General features: G+C 49.5%; 2 protein-coding genes, 1 long non-coding RNA gene and 1 pseudogene across 3 annotated transcripts in view; 3 read left to right on the top strand and 1 right to left on the bottom strand.

Annotated features, from left to right (window-relative positions):
* The first annotated feature begins 174 nt into the window (after positions 1 to 174).
* On the top strand, positions 175 to 11327 carry BCCIP (BRCA2 and CDKN1A interacting protein). The gene is made up of 7 exons (XM_039836013.1): positions 175 to 377; positions 2839 to 2913; positions 3612 to 3692; positions 7180 to 7269; positions 8010 to 8197; positions 9613 to 9787; positions 10927 to 11327. Exons 1-7 carry the CDS (start codon positions 210 to 212, stop codon positions 11095 to 11097), a joined length of 948 nt encoding a protein of 315 aa, XP_039691947.1. The 5' UTR covers positions 175 to 209; the 3' UTR covers positions 11098 to 11327.
* LOC120581271 (uncharacterized) lies at positions 3701 to 5162 on the top strand. The gene is made up of 2 exons (XR_005647221.1): positions 3701 to 3867; positions 4365 to 5162. It is a non-coding gene; the product is annotated as an uncharacterized LOC120581271 (long non-coding RNA).
* DHX32 (DEAH-box helicase 32 (putative)) overlaps positions 11160 to 18283 on the bottom strand; it is a 30467-nt gene continuing 23343 nt past the window's right edge. Inside the window, exons 7-11 of the mRNA XM_039836009.1 lie at positions 16379 to 16570; positions 15381 to 15530; positions 13969 to 14156; positions 12766 to 12947; positions 11160 to 11701 (exon numbers count right to left, since the gene is read on the bottom strand). Of these exons, the coding sequence (XP_039691943.1) occupies positions 11530 to 11701; positions 12766 to 12947; positions 13969 to 14156; positions 15381 to 15530; positions 16379 to 16570 (884 nt within the window). The 3' untranslated portion in view covers positions 11160 to 11529. The remainder of the gene's footprint in view (positions 11702 to 12765; positions 12948 to 13968; positions 14157 to 15380; positions 15531 to 16378; positions 16571 to 18283) is intronic.
* Positions 16038 to 16156, top strand: LOC120581755 (uncharacterized; annotated as a pseudogene).

Below are 18283 nucleotides of genomic sequence, written 5' to 3'. Positions count from 1 at the left end.
GAAGACCGAGGGAGGAAGAAGAGGCCAAGATAGGACCCCAGGCTGGACCTGGCTCTGGGGTATCACGGCCGTGGAGTCCGGCAGGGGCCCTAGCGTTGTCGCCGACTCAGCGCCGAGGTGCTTTGTGGTCTGTCGCCCCCTCGGCTTGTGTGGGTAGGTCCGGGGGGGAGGGCGCGTGGCAGGTGCGCAGGCGCAGTGAGCACGGAGACATGGCGTCCAGGCCCAAGCGCCGCGCCGTGGGCGCTGGGGCTCTGCCGCCGCCAGATAGCCCGGTCCCGCACCGCGAGGAAGCGGAGGAAGACGACCTCGAGGACGAGGACGAGGACGATGAAGACAGTGACGAAGAAGAGAGTGATGACGACGAGGTCGTCGACGAGGTGAGAGGCGCACGCGACCCCGGCTTGGTTTGCACCTGGGAGGGAACACCTGGGCCGTGAGCGTGTGAGCGGCTCGGAGCCGAGCTGCGGGCTGGCGGAGGGTCTCACTCAGGGTCTCACTCAGGGGTCTTCCACACAGCAGGGGCAGGGGCTGCTGAAAGCCCACGCCGGCCGCCTCGCCGTTTCTGGAAGGTTCTCTGCTCCGTTCGTTCTACCCCGAACCTCTGCAAGCGCTCCTCTTCGTCCTGCAGTTCTTTCCTTCCTTGCTCAAGTCTCAGCTACGCTGTATTTTCTGCCTCCCCCGGGCAGCCGAGCCTGCCCCTCTCCCCAGGTCCTGGTGATGTGTCTGGAACGGGGTTCCTGCAGAAAAGCCCGTACATAGCGCCTGGCGTTATACGCACTTCATATTTATTGAATGAATAATTAGGAGTAAATGATCCTTAGGACCACTGAATGTCTAACAGTCACCTCAGACTTAACGCCTCCAGAGCTGAATTCGGCATTCATGCCCCTGCTCCTCATCCTTGCCGCTTCTGCAAATGGTCTCCCAGTTCACCTGAAACCTGGAAGTTAAATTTCTTTCCTTTTCCTCATCCTACATCCAGGTCATCGGTAAATCCTGGTAGCTTCACCTTCGGTATCCAGACACTTCTCACCATTGATTGTGTACATCATCATCCACACCTCCACCATCTCTCACCTGGACTACGCAGTTAGTTTTAACCGGCATGCCTCGTTCCATGTTCCATTTACTCCCCTACTATCTGAGTCCACCTGCAGCCAGAGCGATCTTTTAGAAATATAGGTCTAGTCTCACTCCCCTGCTCAGAACGCTCCAGTAGCTTCTCATATCTAAGAAAATCCAGGTTCCTTGCTGTTGAAGAACAGGACAGCTAGTGTGGCTAGATCAGAGTAAGCATTAGAGAGTGATGGCAAATCAAGTCAGATTTAAATGCGAATCAGAATGAATGTGAAGGCAGAGTTCAGAGAAGGTGGATGCAGGATTGGGGTTGAGACCGGCATGGTCTCATCTTCCAGTGAACACAGCTTTTCCTAACAAATCAGCTTTTTACTTTGGCCTTTTGTCTTGAATTCGGTCTCACCATTTTTTACTTAAAAGAACTTTAGCTGGCTATTTTGCTAACTTTGAATTACAGAGATCAGTGCTTTTTGCATTAACGGATAATCTATCAAACTGTCAAGGATTAAAAATTTGTGCAGTAACGATCGTTGATGATGGTGTAAGAAAATAAGCATTTACATACACTGTTGGTGGGAGTATAAATTGGTGAAGGTCTTTGGAGGACAGTTTGACAATGTCTGTCAGATTTTAAAGTGGGTACATTCCCCTGACTCAATAATTCTTCTTGTAATAATAATAATAAAAGATGTTCTAGGCTCTGTGCACTGTGTACTAACTCATTTAATGTTTACATCAACTATATGAAGTTAGTAATTATTTTACAACGAGGGACACACAGCAAGTTAAGTGAAAACGGCGTGTATAGCACAGTCTATGTGAAGGAAAGAAGAAACAGTATATTTGATTATATGTGTCGAAAACTTCTTGAAAGAATAATTTACATAGGCAGTAACCTCTGGTGAGTAGCAGTGGGGGTAGGTAATAAGACTTTGACTCTCTAATCTCTACATTTTTCATAGTGTTAGAGAGTTAACTGCCTCAGGGCATTCGTATACGCTGCTCTCTGTGCCAGAAACACTCGTGTCCTCAGTCCCCAGCTCAAATCTCCCTTCTCCAAGGGAAGCCTTTCCTGACTTTGTGACCTCCTATTTTTCAAGCTGTTATAACACCAGGCACCTGTTTTATAGCTCACATAGTTGCAACTTTACATTTGAGTAATTCCTTTATGTCTGTATTCCCACCTGAGCCAAAAGCTCCACGAAGACAGGATCGTTCATGTCTTTACTTACCTATTCCTCTCAAGTGCCTGGCGCAGTGTTTGGTGCACGGTGGCGCTCAGTAAAAACATACTTGCCAAGTGAATGAAGCGGAGCCTCAAATCCATGAGCTGAATCTAACTTTAGGCAATGCAAGGACTTTAGAAGTGATTTTCTTCTCTGCTCACCCTTATCGTAGTCAGGTAAATAATAATTTCTCCTTTGTGGCTGCTGTGACTTACCTGGAGCAGACTTTCTCTGCATCGAGACTAGCTCACTCTGAGTGTATTGTCCTCAGGCTTTTGTGTCAGACAGGGAGATGGTGTGAAGGTGCTTTGTATTCTCCGTGGATGCCATATTGGCAGTGTTGTTTATTTTTATGGACTAGACAGTTCTTTAGGTAACCTTTTCTGCTTGTCCTTTTTCTGGAATGTTTTGTAGATAGAGATAGGGCCAAAAAGCACGGAGGTGGAGGCAAAAGAAAAATTTGCGAAGTGGAAAATAATGTCTGAAGTATCTTAGAAAGTTCTATGTGACAGCCTATTTTGTGTGTTGTTTACAGGAAGTGAATGTTGAATTCGAAGCTTATTCCATCTCAGATAACGATTATGACGGAATTAAGAAATTACTGCAACAGGTATTGTCTTTTACTCTTTATGCATAAATTTGCCCTTCTGAGAAAGTCCAGGCCATTCCACACAAGCTCTCAGATTTCATCCTGTCTTTTAGAATTCCCTCCCATTCCTGTCCTTTCGACCTTGCCTGGAAGGAAGACTTTCTCTTCTTTTTCAAAGCTAACGGCTCCCTCCTCTGATTAACATTTTTAAGTATTCTGTGTCCTAAAATACCCTCCCTTTCATCTGCTGATTACTTGAGCCACTGTTCCATGTTTCCGTAATTCCCGTCTCAACTTGGTGGCGGCCGAGGAACTCTTACGTAACAGCCACGTCACGGAGTGCCTTCTGGTGCTTCCGTGTCCTGCTTTACCCCATAGGAGATGGAGATGGCAGTGGTTCTCTACCCTTTGCAGCCTCCAGTGTCCTGGTCACCAAGTTCTTGGGCCTCGTGTCCATCCTCGCCTTGCTCTTCTCCCCTCTTTCTTCTGCTGCTGCCCCAGACTTCCTGTGTTACCACTGACCGCCTCTTCTTAAATGTCAGTGCCTTTAGCTTCTTCGATTCTCCTGGGCTTTTCCTGTCCTCTTGGGATTGCATTTCTGGGTCATCTTCCTGGTCAGATCATTGGAATTTCATTATTTTTATTTGAGTATGGAAATTAGGAGTTTTATTAGAAATCATGTTTTGATTTAATATAAAATAATTTGTTTCTCATCTTAGCTTTTCCTGAAGGCTCCTGTGAACACTGCAGAACTGACAGGTCTCTTAATTCAGCAGAACCACATCGGGAGTGTGATTAAGGTAAGCAGCGCAGTTGTGTGCGCTCTTATTAAATTAGTTCTTGATCCTAGTAAGTTCGTCCTGATTTATAGCAAGCAGGCCAGAAGCTGAAATCGGAAAGAAGCATTACTGGACGAAGGAAGACTGGTTCGAAGGCCATTCCAGTTAAACAGGGTCATCAAGTGCAGTAATCCAGGTAGTGGCAATGGATAGTGAGAGATACGGCCTCGTTGAGAAGGTGTTTGGGAGGCGAAATGGTGGGGCTGGGCGACAGGGAAAAAGGAGTCAAGGGCCACTCCCAAGTCTGCTCGAGCAGCGAGGAGGACCAGGTCAGGAGGGGAAAGCGAGTTTGGATTTGTACAGTTTGAGTTTGATTTGCCTGTGAAACATGCACGTGAGATATTGAGCAGCAGGTGGAGACGGGCATCTTCGGCGGGTCAATGGTGACGAAGTCGTAGAAGTGGTTGAGATTGCCTGGGGAGGGCAGGGACGGACACGCTGCTGACACCAGTGTTGCTTGGTGAATAGAGGAGTGGATGCTCAGGAAAGTGACCAGGAGAGGGAAGAGAAAAAGCAGAAAAGTGATGCCTCCCAAAGCAAGGGGCGGGAGCAGGGCTGTGTGAGTCATGAGGTGGCTCTTTGGTTATCTTTTGCTGCCTAACAAACTGCCCCACACTTTATGTCTTCGAATAGTGATACTTAACCTGCTTGGCTCGTGGACCTGCAGTTGGGACAGAGCTCAGTGAGAACAGCTTATTTTCTTCGTGGCACATCGGCAGGGGAGAGTCAGCCAGGGCGCGGGTGCTGGGGGACTTAGTTTCAGGATGGCTCACTCACATGATTGACAGGTTAGCGCTGGCTGTCCGGTAGGAGCCCAGCCAGGACTGTGGACCAGGGCCCTCACCTTCTCTCTGATGTGGGCCTTTCTGCACAGTGGCTGGGTACCAGCAGCAGGCAGCCCCAAAGAACTGGGGGGGTGTGCAGGGCGTTTTATGAGACAGTGTCATAAAGAAGTTTAGAGAAGTTCCGTGCAGGTTCGAGGGGAGGGCACATGGACCCCACCACCTGATGGGAGGAGTGTCTGGGTCACTGTCAGAAGAGAAGGTGGCACAGGAGGGACCGCTGCGGCCACAAGGACCTCAGTCTGTTTCCGTTCCACCTCTGAAAGCAAGGACCATGCTGGCCTCTGCTTCGCAGAGGGAACGAGGGGGTTGCAGCGTCAGTGCCCAGAGGGGCAGTGCCACGTGGCAAGCGCTGTCCTTGTGGAGCTGTCGCTCTCGTCTTCCTCTGCCCAGCGCCTGTTGTCCAGCTCGCTGTGAAAACCCAGACGGACGTCTCCACTTCATCTAATGTTCCGCCCTGCCTGCCTTACCTTCAGCCATCCCACCTGTTTTCAAAGCCAAAGTTCTTGAAAAATCGTTTGTTTTCTGTCTCCCCCTTTTCTAAACGCCCTGATCTGGCTTTATCTCCAATACAACACTGAACTCCTTACCAGTCGGGTCCCCAGCGTCTCTGTTACTAAGTACCGCGGACACTTTTCAGACCTTCCGACAGCACCAGTGGCCTCGTGGCACTGAATGTGAAGGGCGTGAGGGGAGTGGCCGTGGAGCTTACTAGAACGGCAGGAAGGAGCAGACCAGCTGCTCTCATCAGACAGAGTGATCTCTAGCCGTTCATGTCCTGGGACTGAGGGCACCCCCGAGGAGCAGGTGTTTTTATCTCTGATGGGGGACTCAGCTTTGAACTGGATAGTGACACAGAAAGCTCTGCAGTTACTATTACGGCCTCCTTGGCTTCCAGAGACAGTCGTGGTGTCCCAGGGACAGAGACTCATTTTCCTCGGAGCGGGACTGCCCAGAGGTTTTGCTGGCACCTTTGGGACTGGATTTAGACTCTCCCAGAGACGGCATCCCTCGGGCCCTGGCTGGGGAAGGGTGGCAGACTGCAGACGCGTGCGCCGGGTGGGTTAGGGGCCGGAGACGCGAGGCCCAAGTGCTCTGTGAGGTGGTGCTTAGGTACTAAAAGGAGTTGTGTTGACCAAGAGGCTTGGGAGAGGTCAGGGGTGGCATGGGAGGGGCAGGAGATGGCAGGAAGGAGGGGAGCCAGGTGGCTGTGGATGAGACTGATGTGATGGTGACCCCAGCCCCATGGAGAGGCAGACCGCGTGGTGCCGTCTCGGTGAGCATGCTCCCAGGGATGCCAACTGCTTGAGCCAGGGGACCGTTCTGGATTTCTCAGGGTTCGTTTTTCTCCCGCTGGCCTTCTGCCTGTGGCTACTGCACGGTTGGCCACGGTAGGCAGGGTAGTACTTCTTTCCCCTCTCTCCTTCGTGAACAAACATGCCTGTGGTCCTCTCCCTGGAACTGCCAGTCTCCCCCTGACTTAACCTGCTCGTTTCTACGTTTGCATCCTCTCGTTTGTTGAGCTTGAGACTCCTGTCATTTTGGCAGTTCCGTAAGCCTTTGACGCCTTACTGTAGCCACCCGCCCGCCCTCGTCCCCGCAGCGGCAGCAGCAGAGTCAGCGTCGGTCCAGGAGCCGCTTCGCCCCTCAGGCCCTCCAGTGTGCCCTGGACTCTCCTGAGGTCCCTTGTCTGGTTTGTCATCTGCCTCCACAGAGGCAGGTTCTGCTCTGTTCTCTGCCCAGGCCACTGGGGCGCCTTGGTGTCTGGATGATGTCTACCTCATCTGACTGACCCAGTGGCGTCGGAAGATGTGGCAGGGCTTTGTGAGTCCCATCCCACAGAACAAGTTCAAGGACAGGGAGGGGCAGTGGTGGGTCCCTGCTGTGGAGGCAGAGAAGCAGCCTCCCCATTTCATTTTACTTGCTCGGCACATCCTTCCCGAGGACTGTCTGGGCCAGGCTCCATGCTCGGTGCAGGGGATGCAGTGCAGGGACTTTGCAACTTGGGCACATGAAGGAATGTGTGGATGACACGTTGAAGCCTCCCAGGGGAAGGGCTGTCACAGTAGAGCCAGGAAGCTGAAGTTGAAGTCAAGCCTTTCATTCTCGGTTCCGTTTTCTTCGTTCTTGCCCTCTTTCTTTTCTCCTGCCCACGTGGTAGGAGTAAGTGGCACGCAGCATCGTTCGCCTTCCACAGTGGTCCGGACTGGCGCGTGCTCTGGAAGCCCATGAATTTTAGGTGAGAGTGCTGCGGACCCACCAAAGAACAAGCCAGGGCTGGCTCCGGCCAGGTTCTTTCGAAAATAGACTAATGTGGTTTCTTTCATGAGGTTTCACCTGTTCTGGACTTATAACGTGTTGAGAATATAGTAAAGAAAATGTCATAAGAATCTAGCATAAATAAATTTGGAGCAGGAAGAAAGTGTCCAGGATGTAAAACGAGGAGCAGAGTCAAGGGAGGCAAAGTGGTAAGGAGGCCACGCAGCAGTTGGGCGTGACGCTTTTCTAAGGTGGCGATAGTAAAACAAAGTTTGATCTGAAAAGCGAAGAGTAATGAGGCCTGGATTTCCAACCAAATCTAAAATTTATTTATTTATTTTTAACAGCAAACGGATGTTTCGGAAGACAGTGACGACGACATGGATGAAGATGAGATTTTTGGTTTCATAAGTCTTCTAAATTTAACTGAAAGAAAGGTTGGTTTCACTGGGTGGCATCTGAATGGTTATTTGTTTGGCCAGAACCATCTTTATTTAATGCATCATAAAAGTGTCCTTTATGTCAGACAGTGATGTTAATTTAAGGCTTCGTGCTCTTGTGAAGTCTTACTGTAATTCTTTTTCAATATGAAGGTGTTTTTGTTTTGTTTTGAATAACCTGTACCCAGTTAAAGCCATTTCCTCCCTGCAGTATAGACAGTCGTCATGTGGCATTACAGGAACTGCAGTTCTGATGCTGGTGTTGACACAGGAGCTGTTTGAGCTGCCTCCGCAGATATTTTCATTGTTTCTGAGGCTTCGTTGCTTCCTGAAGTTGAGGGCACTGACATTTACTTGTGTTTCCATTTGTCTGTTTTTGTTCCTCATTGATGAGTTCTAATAAGGAGCAAAAGCAGCTGTCCAGCCTCCTCAAGTAAGATGGGCTGCACTTTATCTTTAATTTCTAAATGAACTTTCCAGTTACTTCCATCAGTCTATGCAGCGAACTGGAATTGCCGTGCCTGTGTGCCTTAGTCTTAGTGTGCTGTAACCTCATCACTGACACGGTACATAAGCAGGCGGAGTTACTTCTGAGGAACACTTAAGCGAGCAACCAAAGACGAGATTGTAAAGGCTGTGGCAGGAAACTGCCCTTACCTGCAGATGAAAAGTGTCAGTCCTCACTTTCAGGCTCTCCCCTGCGATGGCCTGAGTAAAGCCTTCTCTTTGCTTTCCAGGGCACCCGGTGCGCTGAACAAATTAAAGAGTTGATTCTAAGCTCCTGTGAGAAGAACTGCGAGAAGAGCGTGGTTGAGCAGCTGGACAAGCTTTTGAATGACACCACCAAGCCGGTGGGCTTTCTCCTGAGCGAGCGCTTCATCAACGTCCCTCCGCAGGTCGCACTGCCCATGCACCAGCAGCTTCAGTAAGAGACGGTGGGGACGCCTCCAACAGTAGCGTTTTTCCAAGTGGATTCAGAAGCGTAATTAAGTAGAATATGAGGATGTCGGTATAGGGAGAGTTCCGTCCTTGGCTGACGCAGCAGTGTGGTGCGAGGGGAGGGAACAGCCTGTGAGAGGCGTGTGTTCTCAGCCGGCTTTTCAGAGTTTTAATTAAGACTTGTGAGAACAGTCTCAGTACTCTTAGAGACCTAAATGGTATGCAAATAGTGAGCTTCATATAGACTTTAGCCCTATTTGACAAGTTTTTTACCCTCTTCACAGATAGATTTTTGTAACACGCATCAAATACTGAATAATTATGACAGTGACAGAAAGTGAGTAAAATTTCTAAATTCCATTAGGATAACTGATGGAACCATCATCTTGATACCGCGTTTCTGGCTTCTCAGGGTGTGGTGTTGTATTTTTAAATGCAGTTTTAAGTTTACAGAAGTACTTTAAATGTAAGACAGGCTAAGACTTGGTATTTTCTGTGCTTTGAAACAGAGGAGGATGAACATGCAGGTGGCTCCCCGGCTTTACAGAGGACATAGACTTGTATTGTGAGTCCCCTTTACGCAGTTTGTGGGGAGCAGGTGTAGTCAGGAAGCCTTTCCGTGTCCCGTTTTTCCTTCATAAAGTCACTGTGTTTTCATTTTCCTCTTTGTCTCCCCCTTCTCCTTCCCTCAGCTGCAACTCATTGTACTTCGGCCACAGCATCTTTGTTCTGGCCTTTTTCCCTGATCGGCTGGAGCGTGTGTATTTGGTTTTCCAGGAGGGCGATCTGCGCTCTCCTGACCCTCTTAAAGCCGAAGTGGGTAGTTCAGACTTTCTTCACAGTTTTCGTTTAGCCAGGCGCACAGGATTTGGTGTAATTTTCAGAAAGGGAAGAAAGTGAAGGCTTCGTTACTCTCCCACGAGGACTGGAGGGTTTCGGGTGTCTGCCTTGCCATCTCTGCAGTGTCGGAAAGCAGCCCCGGACTCTAGTGGTGAGACCGTAGTAGTCACATGTGCCGATGGCATTTGTTACAGCCACGTGCCCGTGTGTGTTTTAGTTAAATGTGTGTCGTTTCAGAAAATCCAGATTCTTATCTCTCTTTAACTTCTGCACCGTCAGCAGTGATGTCGAGTGAATTTGAGACTCATCTGTTGCTTGTATCCAGACCAAGAGCCTAACTTGAGAGATTCATTACACTATTTATTATAAGCAGCACCGCCACAGTCGATGAGAAGTGCAGCTGACGTTGTAATAGAACTCACTGCTTTACGAGTGTCTGCTCATCGAGCCTGTGTCACAGCAGAGCCCACTGAGGCCTCACTGGCTTCCCTGTGCTCTGGATTGTTGACGGACTGACTTCTGCTGACCCAGTGGGCAAACCTCTGTGTGTCTGCCTTGCAGGAAGGAACTAGCAGAGGCCCACAAAACCAACAAGCCGTGTGGGAGGTGCTGCTTCTACCTTCTGATTAGCAAGACGTTTGTGGGAGCAGGAAAAAGCAACCCTGGAAGGACGTGGCGCAGCCACGGGGAGGACGAGCTGCTGTTCGCGAACGCGGAGGAGGAGTTCTTCCACGAGGTGAGGCCGCTTGTCGGGACGCGCGGAAGGGCCCTGGCGGGATCGGGCTTCACCGCTCTCCCAGTTTATGTCAGAGCCCTTGAGCGTGGCCACTCTGTCCTCCGTATTCCCCAGCAGCCGGCAGCTAACATGGTGCTTGGCACACGCTGGTTCTCAGGTCAGTGATGAGTGTGGGGAGGAGACAGTCGGTGAATGTGCTCAGAAGGATCGGTGTTTCTAATACGCTAACGGTGGGGTCTGATGTCAAACTGCTCCGTGACGTGGACGTTAGCCTAGGTTGACAGATGGGGACGCTGAGTCTGAGGGAGGTTGGAGCCACTCAGATCACACAGCCGGTCGGTGTGGAAGCGGGTGGACCCCTGCTCTCCCATGCTGGCTCACGTGTCGCTCTGTGCCCTTAGTCCTGGATGTCATCCCATTGGTGGGGTTTCTAGCATCTTCTTCCTATAAAGGTAGCTTGTGCTGTGACAGACAACCAAATATCTCTTCTCAGAAATGTTAAGTAATTCTCAAAGGGAACATATTTTGCTCGATTGGATGATATCACATTACTTTGAAGATGTCAACTAAAGACTAAAGCACTACAGATTTGCTCTGACCTTGTTTTTTAGGAAGAAAATTAAATAGTGAGAATTAAATTTAAAAAATTTATGCCGTAGCACCTCAGGCAGTCAGTTCGGGGGGAATATTTATGGGTGCTTTAAGAGGGCCTGATTATGCAAACCAGCCTGTCTTCACACACAGCTTTATGCCAACGAAGCAGCCGGGCCACTGGGAGACTAGCATTTGAAGGTTCTTATTGTCAAGCGTTATGTGACTTAATTTTGCTTGTTTTTCATTAGATTATTTTGTGAATCAAATGAGGTCATGAATATGAGTGACTTCAGAATTACGGACAGTGTAGAAGGGGGTAGAGATCACTTAGCGGCTTATTCACCTCTGAGCACTGGGACACGTCTGTGGGTTAAAACCTGGTGGTGAGCGTTTTTTGTAACTTGCTCAAATGTCCCATTCGAGCTTATGTTACTGAGTTTTCCTTCTGTAGCTGCCGTTCTTACGTAGTATTCTTTGTTGTCGATTAAGAGAGTTTGCGTTTAGGTTGTCTCATTTCTACGTTCATGGTTATTTCTGTGGTTTAGAAGGCGATCCTGAAGTTCAGCTACTCGGTGCAGGAGGAGAGCGACACATGTCTGGGAGGCAGGTGGTCCTTCGATGACGTACCAATGAAGCCCTTGCGAACGGTGATGTTAATTCCATGCGACAAGATGAATGAAATCATGGATAAGCTGAAAGATCATCTGTCTGTCTAGCCCATTTCCCACGGACAGTGGGGTGCTTGTTTTTGTAAAATTACCAGAAAACTCAGTGGAGATTTACTGAAAAACTGATGACTTTATTTAGATTTAGGTCCTCTACAAAAAGTAGGGTTCTGTTGCCTGTGTCTGTGACACATTTACAAAATACGTTTTTTGTTTTTTATTTTTAAATTTTGGTCAAATTATGAATAGTTGATTAAAAACTTTCCCAATAAGAAGAAAAACATGGAGTAGTTATTTAAAGAACTCATTAAAAACTTCTATTTTTTTATTTTCAAATAACATACAAAGTGTTAATTTTTCAAGACTATCCTCTGTGGGGTGGGAGACTCCTTGTCGTGGGATATCTGCACCTCTCCAGCGGACCAGGTAGGCTGCCTTTGCGATACGTATTGCACATCATGTTTTGTGTAGAAGGTTCTAAAGTCACTGGAGAGTGCATCTTTGCTCAGTAGTTTCAGGGCACTTTTCACACATTTTCTGTTCCTTTTTCATTGTTGAAATAGGTGATAGGTGGTCCACTACTTGCTGTAGAATATCCTTGCTTTCACTAGGAGGCAGGTTACTGAAATAGTATTGTGGTGCCAGCTGCATAAATCTGTTTAAAACAAAATTTTAATTAGTAATAATAATAATTATTATTTTTTGTGAGAGAGATCAAACATCATGTCTGAGCACTTCCCAGCTCTGGAGAATCTATTTGTAGAACTGTTGTTTAGCTTGAACTCCTCAGTCTTAGTCTGCCTTTGTGGCATAAACACTTCATACCGTTTTTATGGACCAATCCAGTACCATTTCTGGGATAAGCTGGCGTTTCCAGTGCTATGCCAGTGGAAGTGATGGCCACTGCTAACCACTAGGGGAAACTGTTACTTCCCCTAAGACCCATCAGACTATGTGCAGGATCAGATCAGATGCTGGGGAGAACTTCAGGCGGGTAAGAGGGAGCGTCTTTGCCTCCTTCTCTTATTAACTAATCCTGTTCCACATCTAGCTGCTGAAGCCAGACACGCATTAGGTTCTCTTGGTTCCTACCGAGAGCATCACTCTGCCCAAGCAGCAGTGGTACCTTCGAAACGGACCCAGCATCTGCAACAGCCTGAGAGACCAGTGTCCATTCTCACTACTGCCCCTCTAAGCCCATTCACTTGGCTGCCAGAGTGACCTTTAAAAGTATGGAGAAGATGCCACCCTCGCTTAAAACACTCCAGTTGCTTTTACTGTACTTGGGATAAACTCCAAATTCCTGGTGTGGCCCATGAGCCCTGCCGCTCTGGTACCTGCCCGTCTTCACCCTCGCCTCGCCCCTTCCCTTCTGACTAGCTCCACGCTCAGTGGCTCATCTTTTTCGGAGATAGCCGAGCTCATTCCCTGTCATGGTCTGCCCTGTCAGTACTGTTTCTCTGCAGCATTTTGTTCCTCTTAAGAGGCACTGTGCTTTGTTTTATGTTCCTATAACGTATTTTGTCTTTATACTGTAACCTTAAAGGCAGGGACGTTTCTCAGGCAATTATCCAGAGACTTGCCTTTAGGAGGCACTCTCGACAGAAGCTTTGGTTGCCACCGGGATACGCTCATAACTGAAAACGTAATAACCCAATTTCTCATGTACTCTTCAAGTACGAATTCAAAAGAAACCCTTTTTTTCTCTACGGAACGTACAGCTCAGGAGAGGTTTCTGAGGTGATCCTGACGTAGTTGTTCTCGGAGATGCTGAACTTGTGGAAGAGAACCCACTCTGGCGTCGTCTTGGTGATGGAGTAACTGGACAGGGGGTGCAGCTGGGCCACCTGCTTGTGCGTCAGCATCAGGTAGTTGCCGGACCCGTCCACATCCCGAGCAATCTGAAAGGCAGAGTGTTACAGAAAAAGATTTTGCATTCACATGGCGATCAATACACAAAAATGTTTTATAGATTTATTTTTATTTTTGGGGGTGAGGCAACCCTTGGTTGACCTCACAGATTGCAAGGACCTTGTCAACTTACAATCCCTTATTTTTTTATTTTTTACATCTACAGCACCTGGTCTTCCTAGGTGGTCTCCCATCCAAGTACTAACCAGGCCCAACCCTGCTTAGCTTTCGAGATCAGATGGGATCTGGCTTGACAAAAATGTTTTAAAAATTCCAAAGTGTTTCATAAATAATAATTAGAACTATACATTTGCCACCCATGTTTCCTGTTTTCAGACAGAGGAAATGAGACGTGAACGTGTTTTACCCAAAACTTCGAGGCAGTGATGATGATGTTGACTGACTAGCAATTGCAGGGCAGCTACACAGGTTTACATTTTGGTCACGAAATAAAGCTAGCATGTTCCCTGCCACACGTGGACCACATACTCAAACGTCAAGTGCTTTCCACTGGATAGTATAGCTCACTTAATCCTCCTGATAACCCTGCGATATAGGTACCTAACTTTTCCCAGAGGAAGAAATCCAAGCTAAATGGCTCTTTTGTTCATTGACTGCTTTAGTTTCTGTGGCATGATGCAAAGAGCACACCTTCCCCCATCATGTGCTTGAAGGCGGCATGGGGCATTCTATCACCGGTTAAACGTGAGCCAGTTCGCAGGCAGGTGACATGAGGGACTCGATCTGACGTTCGTCCAAAGAGAGTGTCTTCGCAACTCGCCCTTTGTAATGAAAAAAGATCTTTTGTCTCTTTGGACAAGTTAACATATTCTGGCTTAGCCCTCCCTTCCCTCGACGGGGTGCAGGTCTAAACACTAAATCTCTAATAACATGAGGGTTTTTGTTTTAAAGTTAACAACAAAATCATCATCCTGCGGGCGCGATTCCTGACGGGACGTCCCGAGCGTGCCGTCCCGCGAGGACCGCGGTGAGGGCGGCCTCGCCGCTCACCTGCATGAAGTAGCCGGACAGCAGGGCTTTCTTTATGTTCAGCGTGTTCTCCTTGGAGCCGAAAGCAGGCTCCGCGTAGGGAAGCTCGATCCGCTTGATGATTTCTACGAGTTCCGCTCGGATGACGTCGGCCATTCTGAGCGCAGAACAGTTGAGGAAGTAGTCCTGACACCATTTTTCAACACAGTCTGCGGGGAGAAGGGCCACAGGTCATTTAGAAGTGATCTGCGGGGAGCGGGCAGAGCCCAGCGGGAAGGCGCTGTCTCTGCATCCTGTCCTCTGGGAAGGTCACATGTGTGAGTGGGGAGGCCGCACGGACAGAGACCTCCGGTGGCTGCGAGATTGTCTGTGCTGCTGCTAAGGAAGGGAGAGGCGCCGCTGGCAGGACCTAACTGGCTCTGTGGTTCCCACGATCCCGCGGGGCTGGGGACTTTCTGGTGCTGACCCTCGCGAGGTCTGTGCCTCGTAAAGGGCAGAGGACATGGTCTCAGGGTCGGTTGGCACTGTCTCGTGTGTGACGGCAAGGGTAGATGGTCACATTCGATCAAACTGGGAGGGGAAGGCTGGCAGTACGAAGTCCTCCGACCCATGGAATTTTCTCGCACACTATCATGAGGAAAGGGTCACCGCTAGGCTGATTTGGGACGTATGTTACAGTGAAGCTGCCCTAGCTGCACGTTTCATGTTAAAATTCAGTCACCTGGTTCAGTTTCACGTTATTCTTCCTCGCCACCTACAGTCACTCAGGGAGGACTGGAATTTTGCCCTGACCTGGCAGCGCACGTGGCCTTGCACGGAGGGCAGAGACCCTCAACCCCGTGCTGTCCGCGCTGGCCTGTTCGGAGCAGCAAGAGTGGCCGCGTGTCGGCGCCCGAATCCCCGTGTCCTTTCTGGCTGCACTGTGTTCTTCTCAGCTGTGAAAAACGAGCTCCCTGCTCTACAGGACCCCACTGCCACTCAGACTGCTGTCCCTCACGTCGTTTACGCACCGTCCATCGGAGCAAAGATGGTAAAAGCGGCTTTGAGGAAAACGAAGGTGACATCAGCCGTCCTTGAAGGACAGGCACTGCCCTGGCAGCCTCCACTCGGCCTTCTCCACCCCGGGAGCCCGTCCTGTCCCCGCACCCAGCCCAGGGGCGCACCTGAGGCGTGCCCAGCCCCGTCACCGGGTGCGTCCGCCTCGGCGTCCAGACACCATTCTGCTCCCCTGGCCCTTCTCCCCTCGCCCCTCTGAGTGCAGGTCCCCTGCAGCCGCCAGAGCTCTAAGAGCCGGACTGTGTGGCCAGGAACCGGCGGTGCAGCGAGAGCCTCAAGCACCACGCCCCTGAAGTGACCCATGGGGCCAGAGAAAGGGTGTTTGGTGAATAAGCACCCAGCTTAATCTGGGAAGGAGAATCACAGCACGCACTTACGCTCGCTGGTAGAATTCAGAGTCGCGTCTTGGTAGGCCTTGTAGATGTTGATGAGGGTAAAGTGATCTCCCTCGGGATGTAAAAATGTCTTCCAGCAAGTCAAGGCAGCCGCCTCGGCTCCGCGGGGCAGACGCGAAAAGCAGCTGGGAGCTGTAAGATGCAAAAGGTCATGAGGTCGTCGGTAACGGAGACTTCACGTTAGCGCAGCACTGCCGGGCTCGCTGCTGTTTGTGCAACGGGGGTTCTTACACTGAATACCAGGCCCTATTTACTTAGAAGTCAAAGGAATTTAGGGAGAGTTGGCACGTTTTTCTCCTTGTTTGCTTTTCTCAGGCCTGCTCAATAAGTCAGTACCCGGCTTGTGTTACAGAGGGACAAGGGCGGGCGCTCAGACGCCAGGCGGGAGACAGGATCAGAACAGAAGGTCTCATGCAGCACAGCCTTTGGTCCGTTCTGCCAGTGAACGAATAAATCTAGACATAAACCAAGGTGAACGAAGGTGTTACGAGATAAAAAACACGCACACGCAATCATTTGGGGAAGAACACTTCTAGTGACACATTTTTCTTTGGATTTTTCTTGCTTTTTGCTGACTACATCAGCAGAAGCAAACTTGGTATGCTTTCACATGTCTGATTAAGAAAGTCACTAGGTTTAGTCTATAGCCACGCCACCCTGAGCAAGGCTGATCTCATCTGATCTCGGAAGCTAAGCAGGGTCGGGCCTGGTTAGTACCTGGATGGGAGACCACCTCGGAAGACCAGGTGCCGCAGGCATAAAAAATAAAAAATAAGCTGACAAGGTCCTTGCAATCTGTGAGATCAACCAAGGGTTGCCTCGCCTAAAAAAAATTCACTAGGTTTAGATTTTTTCATATTAAGATAATTCTTATAATTTTATTCCTTTTTAATCTATTAAAATATTACCCCTTTAAACGGATCTGGCTTAAATCCATACCGGGTGCAGATTCATAAGACGGAACAGTTCTGAAGGAATACCTGTGACCATGGCCGCGATTGTCAGCATTTCATCCACACAGTCAAATTCACAGGATGCTAAGATAGACTTTGAGAGCTGCGGATCGAGAGGAAACTCTGACATGATGATTCCGAATTCAGAGAGATTTCCGTCGTTGTCCAGGGCTGCCAGGTAATCCAAGTCTTCCAAAGCCTGCATCAAGCTTTCCGGGGCTGGGAAAGAAAAAACATCACAAAGTCTCATACGACCGAGACGGAGTAACAGGTACCGAATTTTCCCTCCCACATGGAGGCAACAAACAAAACATAGGAAACAAGTTTGAAGACAACAGCAGGCAATGAAGGGCTGACTGCTGAGTGGGGGACAGAAGGGAGCCCTGTGAGCGCGCAGCTTGCTGCCTTGCGTCCCCAGGCTGTGTGTGGGGAGGGGGACCCAGGTGCAGCCTGCTGGACTGCCTGCATGGTGCAGGTCGTGCTGTGGGTCCCGGGAGGCTAAGGAGCTGGCAGGTCGGAGAACCTGAGAGGAGAGAGGACTCGAGTGGCCTACGAGAGTCCCCTCGACCGGTCACAGAACACACGCAAAACACCAGCCCAGGCCAGGGGAACAGCATCCAGGCTTCGAGGGTCGGTGCCTGGGGCTTGCACACGGTCTAGGGTACCGCCCGCCTATACCAGCCAGACTGGTTCGTGGGGCCCTGGCAGGAAACAGACGGTAACTCTGCCCAGGTGGGCACTGTGCCACTTAACATCCTAAAGCTGGAACCTGGAAGGATCACACTGCATCTCAGGACAAGGCTCAGGGAGGGTTCTAGGAACACAGATATCCAGTACCCAACCCAGTGAAATGCGCAGTGTCCAGCATCCAAAACGTTACACGGCAGGAAAACAGGAAAATAAGATTAAGGAGAAATTAACCAATCGAGACAGACTCCGAACTCACGCAGATGACAGAAATAGTAGACAAGATGTTAAAAGTTAGTTGCCAGTGCAAATACGGACAGAAAACTGATTTTCTCCATCCTTTATTTCTCTTAAGCTTAGATAACATTGATAATGGTGTGGTGTTTATCATATATGCTTAATCTCCACCAAAAAAGATAATCCATTTGTTCAAAGAAAGGTATTCTTGCCCTTGTGGAATCAGTTTATATTAAGTATGTGTTTCACCTGTCTGCTGTGGTATAGCAATGAAGGCCACACAGAAGCAAATCGCACAGTACAAAGCTGCTGTACCGTCCTGCACAGGAAGCCAGAGGGCTGACGAGAGTTGCTCTCACTGGGCTCAATTCCAACATGTGCATGGACGACGGGACCTAAGCAGCGGTGACCTGGGGGCATCTGGGAGTTCAAAGTAACAGACAGTGAAAGTTTACTTATGTGCTGTCCAAACCTTGACCGCTAAGCTACTTGTCAAAACTTTAAGCAAACTGTATAATTTGAAAGTCGGTCACCACTGCAGATCTGATAAAATCCACCCATTCCTATAAGTTCAGGACGACAACCCTGGGAGGGGTCACCGCTGTGGGCTGAGAAGGGACTCGCTGGTGCTGCAGGGCCCTTTGTCACATCTCCGGCCGTGTTGCTGGGGAAGAGCAGAGCGAGTAACGGGCATGGATGGTTTCAGCCTTCGGCACGTGGACTGCGAGCACAGAAGCAGTTCCTGGGAACAGCACGTGTCGGGCCGAGGGGGCTGTAAGAGGGAGCCCACGGCAAACCTGCCGAGAACGCAGACATCTGCCGGAAGACTCGAAAGCACAGCTTTAATCCTCAGCGGAGAGGAAAGAAGTTCAGCTTCCCTGTTGGCGATTTCTCTCAAGACTCCATTCTGAGAAGAGCGCGGCCCGCAGGAGGTTCCTGGCCATGTTCTCGTCTTGGACTTCCTAAGACACCCGGTTTCCTTACGTAATTCACTGCTGCTTAGCTAGT

Source organism: Pteropus medius, unplaced genomic scaffold, assembly GCF_902729225.1.
Source record: "Pteropus medius unplaced genomic scaffold, Ma_sr-lr_union100, whole genome shotgun sequence".
Taxonomy (NCBI): Eukaryota; Metazoa; Chordata; class Mammalia; order Chiroptera; family Pteropodidae; genus Pteropus; species Pteropus medius.
This window is presented reverse-complemented; position numbering and strand designations above follow the sequence as displayed.